Source organism: Manacus vitellinus, unplaced genomic scaffold, assembly GCF_001715985.3.
Source record: "Manacus vitellinus isolate BGI_N305 unplaced genomic scaffold, ASM171598v3 scaffold_3_pilon, whole genome shotgun sequence".
Classification (NCBI taxonomy): domain Eukaryota; kingdom Metazoa; phylum Chordata; class Aves; order Passeriformes; family Pipridae; genus Manacus; species Manacus vitellinus.
In genome coordinates this window covers 10,985,476-10,998,554 of record NW_021940535.1, presented here as the reverse complement: position 1 = coordinate 10,998,554, position 13,079 = coordinate 10,985,476, and the positions used below count along the sequence as shown (strand labels likewise).

At 39.9% G+C, this 13,079-nt stretch overlaps 1 protein-coding gene across 1 annotated transcript in view; it reads left to right on the top strand.

The window, feature by feature from the left end:
- MYRIP (myosin VIIA and Rab interacting protein) overlaps positions 1-13,079 on the top strand; it is a 197,605-nt gene that overhangs the window by 147,429 nt on the left and 37,097 nt on the right. The window contains 2 exon segments of the mRNA XM_018075908.2: positions 1,043-1,192; positions 12,997-13,078. Of these exon segments, the coding sequence (XP_017931397.2) occupies positions 1,043-1,192; positions 12,997-13,078 (232 nt within the window).

Genomic DNA, 13,079 nt, shown 5'->3' with positions numbered 1-13,079 from the left:
AAAAGCTCACTGATGCAGAATGGAAGTGGAGGGCTGCAGATGCAGTTGGCACTGATGCAGAATGGCAGTTGAGTTTGTCTGGACAGTTTGGAGCAAGGCAAGATGAGCATGAACAGAGTGCTGTTGAGCTCCTGGAGTCAGTAAAGTAACCAGCTAGTTGCCACATCTGTGTATGGGCTGTGGCATTTAATAGTGTGCGTATGACACACCAGAAGAGAAACATGTTGTTTATAAGGCTATTAAAAAAAGCCAGAAGAGTAGCATTTTCTCAATGAAAAATAATCTGCCTTCTTTTTTAATAGGGATGTTAGAAGATTAATTCTACTTATTGAGTCTTTCATAGTCATGAGCCTGCCTCAGCCAAGCTTGAATTGCTACCACTTTTGTGAAGAGCTGCCTAATATGATCTTTTATGCCATATAATAATATTCTGTAGATATTTTATATTTGAGTCAAAGAAAGTTGTGAAAATTAAGCACAGTGGGATATAATCTGTCAGTGAAGGGAGACAGGTAGTCTCCATGCTCTCTCTCTCTTAAGATGGTGTAGATTTTCAAAAACAAAAATAGTGCCTAAACACCTAAGACCTCATTGTTTTCACTAGAAATGTGTCTAGATATCATGGGAGCATTTGAAATTCCCCTCATATGTAGTATTTTCTGTTTCTTGGCAAAAAGTCTTGTCTGAGAAAATACTTGACACTTAGATATGCTGCTGATATTTAAAGTGTTACTGTAGCAACAAGTTTCCATGTTTATTTAATTCACCTTCATTAATGTTCCTGCAGGCCTTGATTTTGATTTATTGTATCAATGCTTATGTGCTCGCAAGCAATGTGACTTCAGATGAGAAGAAGTGCATGCAAGTTGTCAGAATCATCCTTTGCATGAGCTGGAGCAAGAGCAAAGGGAAACTCATATGTTCTTCCTAGGCAGGTTGCCTTGACACAGGGTTAATGTAGTTTTTCTCCATACAGCTCAGACAGTACTTTCTGAGCATCTCTTTCCTCTCCCCTCCCACCCCTTGTTCTCCTACCTTACAGATTATAAAGAAGCAGAAAAGCAAAACTGAGCAGGCCGAGGCCGACTTTGAATGGCCGCCATCCCGGAGCAGTGGCCTGGCGTCTGTCGCTGTCTCAGATCAGAGCATGCTGACTTTTCCAGGGAGCCGCAGGGGGTCCTACACGTTATGGGTGAGTGGCACAGCACAACTATTGATGTTTTCCGATGCATAAAACCAGCAGATTGCGGTCATGCATAAGTATACTGCTTGCCTGGAATGGTACGTAGAGACTTGCAGAGAACAGGCATTAAACCTATGGCTGGACAACCTGTTGCCCAGTTGCATGTTTTCCTAGCATCCCATTGGCCCTGGAAGTACATCACAGACATTGTGCTGTGTTGGGGTGTAGTAAGTTTCAGATATGAGAAATCTCACTGCTCGATTTAAATGCTAATAGGACTCAATACCTCAGTGTTTATTTTTCTAAACAGTTTTTCTGCTCGCTTAGCTTTTATTTAGATTTTTACTGAGCGTTATATTTTCTTTCATATAACATTAGATTTCTGTAGTATTTCTTTTTCTCTTTAGCAATCTTAAAGAAAACAGCCACCACCCTCAAACAAAAAGTAAACCCAACTCTAGAGCACCATTTATGTCTTGCACTGTAAAGAGTGTTTCCTCCTTTAACTTATTTTGCAGCACAATGTGTTTAGCTCCTGCCACAAAGCGGAAGAAAATCTGACAAGCTGCATTAGTAACACTTTTAAAAGAGCAGCAAGTAAAAAGAAGTTAAAATAAGCTGTAGGCTTGGACAGGCTGTTTGACAATCGGAGAGGGAAGAAAGTGACAGATGAGTTAGTTCCAGTGCATTTTGATATTGTGATTTAAGTGTCCTGCTACTGTGCCAGTAACCACCTCTCCCCCACTGAGCAGAACCACCAGGACTGAACGTGGGCTATGTCTTAGTTCCCAGCTAAGTTTGCTAGCTTACACCCCCAATGAGAATAGATTTATGCCAGAAAACCAGAATTGCTGAGATACAGACTTGCATTCTAATCCCCCACCTATTTGCAGATTGGAGGTGTAATGCCTATAAGATGCTGCTGTTAACCAGGTGATCAGAAGTCAGGGCGAGCATGTTTAAGAGCTTTGCCCTGTCACTCCTAGGCCAGTTGCTTGCAGAATATAAGAGCCAGGACAGAGAGTTAATTTTGGATCTGACTCAGGTGAGGTTTCTTTTTTGAGTTTAAGGACAGGAACTAGAGATATATGCTGTTCAAATCCTTGGTCATTATACCAGAAGCTTGTTGTTCTGCATTTGGAGAGTTAAGCTTGAACTCAACACATTTTGAAATCCTCTTCTAAAGTAACAATTTAGTCCTAAGTTTTTTTTACCAGAGGGAGGCTCATTGCTTTGAGTAATAGTAGACTTTCTGGAAAATACTGGAGTAGCAGAAATGTCACACTAAGGTGAGCACAGCTTCAACACTTCTGTACCCATCAGTCAGTAGTAGAGATCCAGATGTGTACAGTGCTTTATAAGGACACTCTACCTCTTTACAGAGTTTTTTGCCACATTTGTCACCATTTGTTCCAATTGCCTCCCTACAGTGCTTTAAGGAACACAAATGAATTTGGCCATCTGCTGTGATTTCTTTCACCTCTCCCATAAGTTTAGTTTCTGCCTTTTGCTTTGATAGGGTTGTTTTATTGTTTTCCCTTGTTCTTTGAAGTGTATAAATGTTTATTTTTGCTTTGCTTTGAACAGAGGAGAGTTTCGTTAGCATGACAAAACACCCTTGGAAAGGAAGCATAGCTCCAGTTGTTCCCATAGCTAATATAGTTGTAGTTATGTTAGCCAATTAGACTAGCAGAATTAAAGTCACAGAAGCTCTAACAAAGGGCCTGCTGGAAAGCCTTCTGAAAGGCAATTTGTGCAGAGCAAATGCAGAGCAGTTACAGCCTGCTTTATTCTCATCAACCGTGCTGAAACAACCCAGATTCCTTTTCCTGAGTTCGCTTTCCATTGCACTTTGTTTTCATTCAGCTGCAATTGGGAAGCATGTGTCTGTCAGTAGATTTGCAGGATTAAACTACACCAGTTTCTCCTCTGTATATCATAGGAGAAAGTTATCTTTTCTGCCAACAGAATCGCAATTATTTTTTTCTTTCCAAAACAAAGCTTAGCTTCTACAGAAGCTGGCAGAGGGCTTATGGCCCTATGCCCATTCCAGGCAAAGCTCCTTACACTCCCTCCCAGGAACTCTTGAGTCCAAGTCTGTAACAGCAAATCTTCGTGGGTTCCACTATAATATATGAAGTTTTCTTAGTTCCTAACTGATGATGTTACGTCAACAAAAAAAACCTAAACTCTTGATTTGTGTACACATCCTGACATTGAGCTGTGTGTGTTGACTTAGTTTGAGCAGAGTGCTGCCTGTAATGGAAAAAACCTTTTAATATTAGTACACACCACAGCTAACAAGGGGTCTGTTGCAACAAATTTATTAGCACAGGTGTTCCTACTGTAACCAAGGTTTTTGTAGACAGACATTGTGGCCACAACAATCCCAAGGGAAGGAGAAAGAAAAAAAGGTGTTCATTTTTTTTCAAAAGCTACCCAAGGTGACTGTTGTTATGTCAGAGTTATGTATGTGAACCTGTTTCCCAAGAACAGTAGAAGTAGAACTTCCCCTGTTTAAGTATTTCTTTGGTACCTGGCAAACACATTAGGAGAAACAGGATGGATTAAATAAAAGGAAAGAAGTAACAATTAACAAAAAGACAGACATGCAGGGGAAAGAGAGGTAAGGATTGCAAATATTAAGGCAGTCAGGATTTCATAATTTAAAACTGGAAATTTGTCTCAGAGCAAATATTTTTATTTGTCTTCAGTGTAGAAAATAATACATGCAGTTTTGCTAGCACAATAAAGCTAGTAACATACAACATAGGGCAGTTGCATGTTATAACACTGGCCTTTACAAACCCATTTTATTATTGCATTGCATTTTATTACCAAAGTCACTTGCTTTCAGTGTCGGGGGTGCTGTAATTCCAGGTATCACCTTGTGGTTATACCTGCCAAGCAATTTTTCTTTTAATGTCAGCTATTTGCATGCAGCTCATGCATATCAGCCAGAAACTTCCAGTGGACTCTGGAATCCCTGCATTACCTCCCTTGCTCATCCAAAATCACTTGCTTTGAGGTCATCATTAAATATATTAAACTTCCTCCCTGTTCCCCTCCCCCAAATATAGTATTGATTGTTTAGCTGCAGTACTATGGTGTGGTAGTGTCTATAGATACTGTCTTTCCCTTTTTTCCTCTTAGATTTCTTTGAGATCCCTTGCCCATGCTAAAAATAGTCATACAAGGCTGAATATTTTATTTCGCCATCCCATAAAAAGAGATGGATGGCACCATCTGTTTCTCATTACCAAAAAGCAAAGGCTATACAGTGTTGGGATAGGAGGAGCTTAGAGCAATGGGCAGATGCTCCTCTGCTTTCTCAGTCCAGTTCCCCTCTATACATCACTGCCAATGAGGGAGAAAACAACCAGTTGGCATATTGTATCCCATTTAAACGTTGATGGAGTGCAGGCACCCTGGTGTGTTTTAAGTGCTGTATTAGTGGTCTTTATTTTACAGCTAAAAGATTGCACATATAAACAGAAGCTCATCCATAATTTATAGTATATAAAACAGCTAGGGATATAGGGAAAAGGAGGATTTCATTAAATACACATTATGATGCACCTCAGGGGAAGCAGAAATTTACTGGTTAAGCTAATTATAAGGTCCACAGTGTACTGACTGTTGTTTATTTTTTCTTCTTTATTTTTTTCCCCCATTTGATTTGTTTTAAACAGAAGGAAGGTTCTGCAAGGAGGAGGTTTTGCAGATGCTCAATACCTTGCTAGGCTTGTCTCAAAGAAGCACTTGAAGAAAATCTTTTTGAGGTGCATTCCTGTTTAGTAGTCATACAACACAGTGGGAGAGTGATTTCAGATGAGGGAGGCATAACATTGTAGGAAGTTGATACCAGCTGACATCAGTTACTACCTGTCAGTGACTCTGTCTCAGAAACATCATACTTATGTCTAATTAATAAATGTGTCACATCATAGGGAAGATGGAGCTTTTAGCTTTTATACATGAGCTGCCATTTGAAGTTTGCATGACATGTATTGCTGGGACCTACTTCCAATAAGGCAGGTGTGCATTCATCCAGAAGCCCCTCAGCTGGATCTGATGGATTATTTGGTATCTTGTTTCCTTCCAAAAGAAGCCAGCTGCAGCACCATCTTCTCTGCACAGAATAGGAAAGAACAGTACATTTTGAGTGCTCTAAAAAAAGAGTCTTTTTTATTAATATTTATTATTTGAAAATCCAACTTTCTCTAAGTACTTTCCAGATTGCAGATAACACTGACATCTGCTGACTTCACAGATGACATTGTAATATTGTAATCTCACTGCAAAAGTGATCTGGATTTCAGATTAAGACAGCCCTGCCTGTAGTAATCTGATTGATTTCCCTCCTTCCACTGCTGCAGAGAGATAGGATACAACTACTTTTGCTGTTCTGATTCAGCAACTGCTAGTAGTTTTTAAGGCTCAGGTCTCTAAATAATCAGTGCAAGGCTAAACACAACAGTGCTGTCCTTTTAAAGTTGTTTGTATAGTTTGAGTTTGTACTTCATCTCGAGATGTATCTCTAGCATAAGATTACTGATTTTTGGTTTCATAATACTACCCATACACTTGACAAACATTCAAGAAGACAATTTTGGATGCTAGGTACATGATCAAGCCCATGCAGGCCTATGTTTAGCTGCACTACACTTACTCTCAAAAAAGATAGGTATGAAGGCAGTATTAAGGGAGTAGGAGAGAGGACAGAGATGGGTGGTCATTCTATAATGTTATTTTCCAAGTAATTTAAATCATATGTTGTTCTCCCAGCTTTATTCCTGGGTATCTCAGAATTTTCAGGTCTAACTTAAAACCAGACCTAGGCTTCCTGACAAGTCTTACTTTATTTTTAGATTAAAGCAGGGTGTATATTGTCACAGCAAGAAGCAAATAAACACAGAACACTTAAGATTTCCTCTGTCAGTTGGTTGTTTGAGTAGGAGATATAGCAATTCTCTCTGATGGGCGCGTGCTGTGCTGACCACAACTTTGTTGATGAGGGTCAGAACAGGACATGAAGGGTTGCATAGGGAACCGAGACACCTAGAGATTAATAAAAAAAGAATAATTGTGTTTAGTGAAGAGTATTCACTTGACAAAAATGGTAAGTTTGTGTGTGAGGCTGCAATTAGACTTCAGACGAAGATGCCAGCTCACCTCCTCCCCCTACCCTCCTATATGCACGCACTCTCCCAGAGGCATGCAGTAGTAGCAAATGGAAATCATACTGTCCTACACCAGAACCAGGGATCTGGCTTTTGCTGTTGCTTAAGTTTTTCTTCCACAAGTAATGTCTTCAAATAAAGGTTTTATGCAACTGGGAAGTGTTTGGGGTTTTGTTTGGGTTTTTTTTAAGGAGTTATACAATGTTCCAAATTTGGGAGGAGGAAAAAAGAATGGGTGAACATATGAGGAACAGTAATGGCTAAATGCACAAGGGTACCTTGTAAAGGCACTACTTGAATTGCAGTTGCATTGGTATATCTGCCTCTATTCCACAAACTTCAGTAAACTTGTTCACATAAACCCATTATGTTGATCGAACTATTATATTTTATGCTCCTAGCACTTTCCTAATTGTTAGCTCTGTAAGTACAATAAAAGGATGTTATACTCATATTCAAAACCATATGAATATGTACGAAACCATATGTATGAAACTGAATTTCATACAATATATAATATCTGTTATTATTAGCTTATGAATTCCTTTCAATCAAAGCTGTAGCACTTTCATATGTGAGGCCAGAGGGAGGGGGGAAAGGGCAGTCACTCAAACACTGTGGGTGTTGGTGTAAGGCTACTTGCATGCCCAGTAGCAATAGGTTTATTGGGGAATAACCTCCTGTCTCTCTCCTTTACAACCCTTCCCTCCATCTCTGGATCATCAAGGTCAGCCAATCCAAACTGAACCAAAATAAATGTGCACCCAAATGTGGCTCTGTGTATTATTATACAGCTGTGCAATTCATCCTGCTGACAGACCCATTCCTGATTAACCAATCATAATTTTTGTACTCTTTTTTAAAGGAACAGTGCTTTTAAGGGGATCAGCTGTCTAAGAGGCAAGGAGAAGGATAGAAATGATCCAGTGCAGCCAGGCTATGTCTGTGTCACCAGTGAACAAAAAGCCAATTTGGGCAGACTGTAGAAGGTTGTATGCTCTAAGGCTTTTGCAGGACAGGGAGCAGTCATCTTTGCTTTCTCCCAGCCTGCTGTTTAAGGATTTTCCCTGATGGCTGTGATATTCCACAAAGGTTTTGGTCATGACATGAAGAAGGGAGCTTTCTTTCAATTGAGTGTGAAAATCTTCCATTTATCTGCCTGTTCTTGCCCTTTTTCAGAAGGTTGTTAACAGATCCTTTGCCACATACAAGATTAACTAAGGAACAGATGCTTGAAGCCCTTGGTATTTCACTCCCACTGCTAAATGTCTGGACTGCATACATTTGAGCAGAGCGAAAATCACTTCTAGGGATAAATAGGTTGTGGCAGAGTGGCACCATTTGCAAGCTCATACTGGCTCCTTCCTGGTGTGGGAGTTTTCTTACCAAAGGATAAGAAGCTGTTGATGCTTAGGGATTGCTACTGTATTTGCTACCAGACTTGCTGCTTCTGTCTGTGCATTGATTATGTTCATAAAGCACAGCTGAGATGCAGGCAAGGGGTTTTGCTGCACTGCTGTCAGGCATAGCTGCAGAATTTGCGAGTGAGGACAGGGGAGGGATAAGATAAGGTTGCATTTAAGTCATCCAAGTTTATGCTGTCAATTCTAGGTTGCTTCCCTGAATAAACAAGGTAGTCCTGAAAGCTCAAATTAATATATACCCCACAGGTCAGAGCTTGCACAGCACAGGATTCAGCTGCCCAAATCCAAAGGTACCCATCCTCAGCCCTGCAAGGGCTCCTGCTGTGGTGACCCTGCAGCTGCCTTGTGGCACTCGGAGTTCTCAGTCCCTCCTGAAGCTGGGAGAGTCTTTGATCTACTCTAAATAACTGCAGAATAATTTACTGTTTAACTAGTTATACCAGACTCCAGGCTGGTGTAAGGGTGGAAATAAGGTGAAATAGGAGGGAAGTAAGGAAAAAAAAACATGTGTGATCCAGAATACCTTTTGTAAAGTCCAATCAGTTGCTTTTGGGACCTATTTTGAATTAACATTTTGGCTTTTCTTTAGAAGAAAGAGGAATTAGCCATACTCTTTCATCTTTTGAGGAATGAAGTAGTGCAAAATCTTCATGTTGTCTCTCTAAAAAATGTGGTTACATATATAAGGGAGTTTTTCAAGGTAAAGAATCCATAGATTGTCAGCATTGGACTCAATATTCACTAATGGTTTGTAAAAAGCTTTTCTTTCTTTTGATTATTTGTTTTGTTTTCAATTATTCAGTGTTCAAAAGAATGAACTGGTAAATTGTTATAGACAGAAGATGGAATATCTCTATTTATTAAGTAATAGAAGATGTGATTACTTTTTATTCACCCCTTCCTTTTTTTAATCTTCAGAAATCTCTTTTTTTTTTTTTTAATTGAAGGACATTTAGTAAACAGATGACTCATCTTAGTTCTAGCCCAGTAAAAAATGAAGGCTGAGTTCTCTCTATCCAGACATTATAACTATTCAGCAGGAATCCCTGAAGAGGGATTTAAAAAAAGAGAATAATAATGTGTGGAATTTTATTTTGAAACACACATCTTGGAGCAGATGCAAGTAGGCAAGAATTTGTAGGGAACTCATCTAACTCAAGTGTTTGGAAATACTTGCCAATGCTATAACTATACTTTGTGAGCTGTGCTGCAGAGCACAGCACTCCAGCATGCAGCCCATGCCTCCGTGGAGTGTGTGCAGTGAGCACAGCAAATGGCCTGCTGGGCTGCAATGCCATCTGCTGATGTACTAATTTACTGCAGAAACTAGCAGTGTCTGACCACAAGCTTACAGGGCAGCCTTTTAATTCATAACACAAAAGTACACCTAAAATAGCACCTGCCTGATAGGGGGCTTTTCTTGCTGATGAACCAGAATTTCTGGTTAGAAAAGACACTGGGTAACTTTAACTCCCTTCTTCACATCTCATGTCAATAGGTGCCAAAGTTCCTACATTCCTGCCTTCTTTTGAAATTTGTATTTAGGCTCCCGTGTTTTTTGGATACTTTTGGTTCTTCTGCTCTGAGATCTTGTTGCAGTTCAAGTATGTAGGCAATTGGTAAAGATGGAGGGGCATGGTTCCTTCGTTTGATCAGTAAATATCCCTTGTTCCAATGCAAACTGATCCAAGAGCTTACTGTGGTAGCTGGCCTTACCTCCAGGACTTGCCTGCATCCGTGCACAGGGAGAATATATGGAGCACCAGCTTCTCAATACTGTTTGCTTATGTTCAGTGTTTTCCTTCCTGTACAAATGTCTCCAAGGGAAAAATATCCCCTCTGGATCTACAGGTGGGCTGTTACCTGTGTGAGGAAGGGAGACACAAATGCAGCACAGTAACTAGTTCTGCTGCTGGTAAGTGCAGCAGTGAAGTCAGCAGCATGGACAGGCATGTACAGGGGAGGTAGCCCATGCTGAAGCCCATGCTGTAGCTGTAGGGATGAAGAGTCGAAGCTGGTGCAAATGTGTCAGGCAAGATTAGGGCTTCTGCTGCGTAGTCTCACACAAAATAACTAACTTTGTCATTTGCTCTTTATTGCAAAAACAACAAAATGAGGTCTTGAGTCATTTGCATTTCAGATAGAGTCACCAGTCAGGCTGCTAATTGATTGGAGATGAACTTGTAGACAAACATTTGCTTTTGTGCTCTGAAAAATAAGGCTAGTTTATGCTAATTTAGACTGATTTGTTCTCATGCCAGAATATGCTTCTCTCCTGTTCCTACACCAGACTTGGCTATTGACACTCCAAGGATGGGTTCAAGCCAAACTTTGAAGGCACCAAAAGCTTTACCCCTTCCTGTATTTAGATCAGATTTCCTGGGAATTAGCAGTAGTTTCCGGAAAATACCAATTTCCTTCTCACCACAAAGAGCTTGCAGAAACTGTGAAGAGCAGTTTCCCTCTGATCTGATGCAAAAGTTTTAGCACACAATTTTAAAAAATCAGCTTGATTTTTTAGATAAGCTTGTGTGGATAAGCTTATTTCAGATCCTAGTCTACTATACCACATGGGACTGCGTCTGATTTCTTTTATGCACTTCCTTGTTTTTCAGTGCCTTTTGTTCATCAGGCCTTTCATGCTCTTCTCCTTTTCAAATCCTTCAAGCTGTTGTGTATCTCCTAGTCCTTCTGAAAGCTCTATCTGCCCTATAGCGTAGACGCACCTGAGCCAGCTTTAAATTGCTCAAACAGTGCTAATTGCAGTATTGCTGTGCAAGCATCGGTCTGGGGGCAGGAGTGCCCACCTCCATCAGCGGGGTTTTGCAGCCCATGCCAAGTTCTGTGTTGTCAGGGTTATCTGCTGGCAGCTCTCAGGTTAGTTGAGAGCAAAGTGCAGATGCTGCCACCATTGCAGTGCAGCCTTTAGTGTGATGTTTATGAGACAGTGAGTAGGCACAGGAGAAACTGACATTTAAACAAAACAGAAAAGTTGTCAAAACTGCAGATTTTACATAATAACAAAAACATGTTACTATCATTATCTGAGTCCAGGTTATTGTTACATAGACTACTTCAGTTTTTTCTGATATTCTTCTTCTCCTTCTTACAATTCAGTTCTGTAAGTAATAAGGGAAAATAGGTACTACTGATAAAACTGTAGGCTATTCCTTCTTCTAGGTCTTCAGCATCTCTTATCTCTCATGGAAAAAAAATGTGCTCTGAGGGAATATTCATGGTACTGTGAAAATAGTGACAACTTACTGCTTTCAGTATGTAACAACTTTAACAAAAAGATATCAAAGGATATGACAGATATGTACTGGACCTAATTTGTTGAAAGCATGGGAGGTTTGGTAGTTCTTGCTTTACAATGAAGGGAAGTGAACCACAGCACAGTTAAAACTCATCATAGTTCGGGTGGCAACTTGTGGCAGAAGAGCTTATATTGCCCATATATCCTGACAGGATGAAATCAAAGTTAATGAGCAAATTTCCTATAGCAAAACAATTTATGTAACTGTATGTATTGTGTTAAATTATTAACCCTTTTACAGGTTAAGGAGGATTCAGATGAACTTGATCAGTTGAAGATCTAGTTCAAAGTTTGGTTTGAAACAGCCTAAATATACACTTGAATAAAATGTAGGCTAAAAATAGTGATTCATCTGAAAGATTCCCTGTAGTAAAGTCATATGGTACTATGAGCTTATTGTGAGTAGTTTATTCCCTGAATTTGAAAGGAAACAGTCCAATGCATCCCATTAGGACCTGTGTCTTACTGTGGAAGAGATCAACAAAGTTATGCGGTCATTGCAGTTACAGAAATTATTTGATTCTAGGGCAATAATTCTGGCTTTTCCTCTAGAATTCAGAAGCCAAACTAAACCCTTGTGCTTAGCCGTGTTTCTTTTTACCAAATTTGTTATGAAATCACATCACTGAGCCAAGGATACAGGAAGATTTGCAGTTAATTAAATCTTCTGCTATGGGTCTCATACAGGAGCATTTCAGATGGGAGGAAGTGCAGCCAGAAAGTGTTGTTACTGTGGCTTTCAAGCCAGCAAGACTCCCAGCAAAGCTTATACTGTCCTGGGAATTGGAGGGACTTGAAAATAGCTGAAAGTCAAGTTCCCCTTTACCTCATCTGCACCAGTGCAAAGCAGAGCTCTGATACAGACGAAGACTGGCCCTTTTGAGAGTAACAGTTTTAGTTAATTATCTGTAATTTGAACATCAGCAAAAATGTACAAAGATTTGAGGGTGCCAACTTGGCCTATGCAAAGCAGCTGAGCCACTTGGAAGCACACTTCTTAATGAATCCCCGGTGTATACAGTCTTCTGCTGACTCTGCTGCAAAGGCAACTTGACTTGATCTCTGTAGCCTTGTTTCTAGAACTACATATGTGATTTGATATGCAAGTGTGAGTTCTGAAATCAGTAGGACACTACCAGCTTTCACAGCTTTTTAAAATGGCCAAATTTAAATGTCTTCTGTTGCTTACCTCTGTGCTTAAGTCAAAACTAAAATGTCTGGTCTATTTATGTGAAATAAAAGGAAAGTCCCTTCCCCTCAATAGTAGTCAGGGCTGATCAACAATCACAACAGTATTTTACCTTATTTTCACTTGAAATGTGACCCTCCTAGAAATAAATAGATGTGCAACTGTAGGCTATGTTGACTTCATTAGTAAGACTGCATAAAACTGCTCAGCATATTGGGTGATATGTATGTCCTAGCAAATAGAATTCTAAATCATTTGACTTGCATATCTATTTCTGAGGAACAGGCTGTTTGTTTGCTTTTTTTAATTTTTAACTTCTGCAAATTGTTACACCAGATGGCCTGTTAAGCCAACAATACATCATCATGTCTCACCACAGTGAGATCCCTTTTGACTAACTTGAGTCACAGCAGTTAGATATCAGTCCTCACCAAGCACATTCCCAAGAACTTCACCTCAATTATTTCTTTCCATTTGGCCCGTGAGAGTATAAAAAATTTCCTGCCTCCTTGCATAGCATCAGAAATGCACATAAATAAGCAATCTAATGCTGAAACAATTCTTCTGAATACATTAAATTCCATTTGTGATGCTAGCAGATCCCACACTTCCCTGGGTAACTGAATATTGATTACGGTAAAGAGTTGGATAATTAAGTATTTCTATTTTTAAATTATACTCTTTGATTTTTAATCCCACAGAGGTCTCAGTCTGCATTCTCCCTGGCTAGTGAAGATACGACCAGTAAAGGACAAGACTCTGCATCATCTGTGACCGAGGCTCT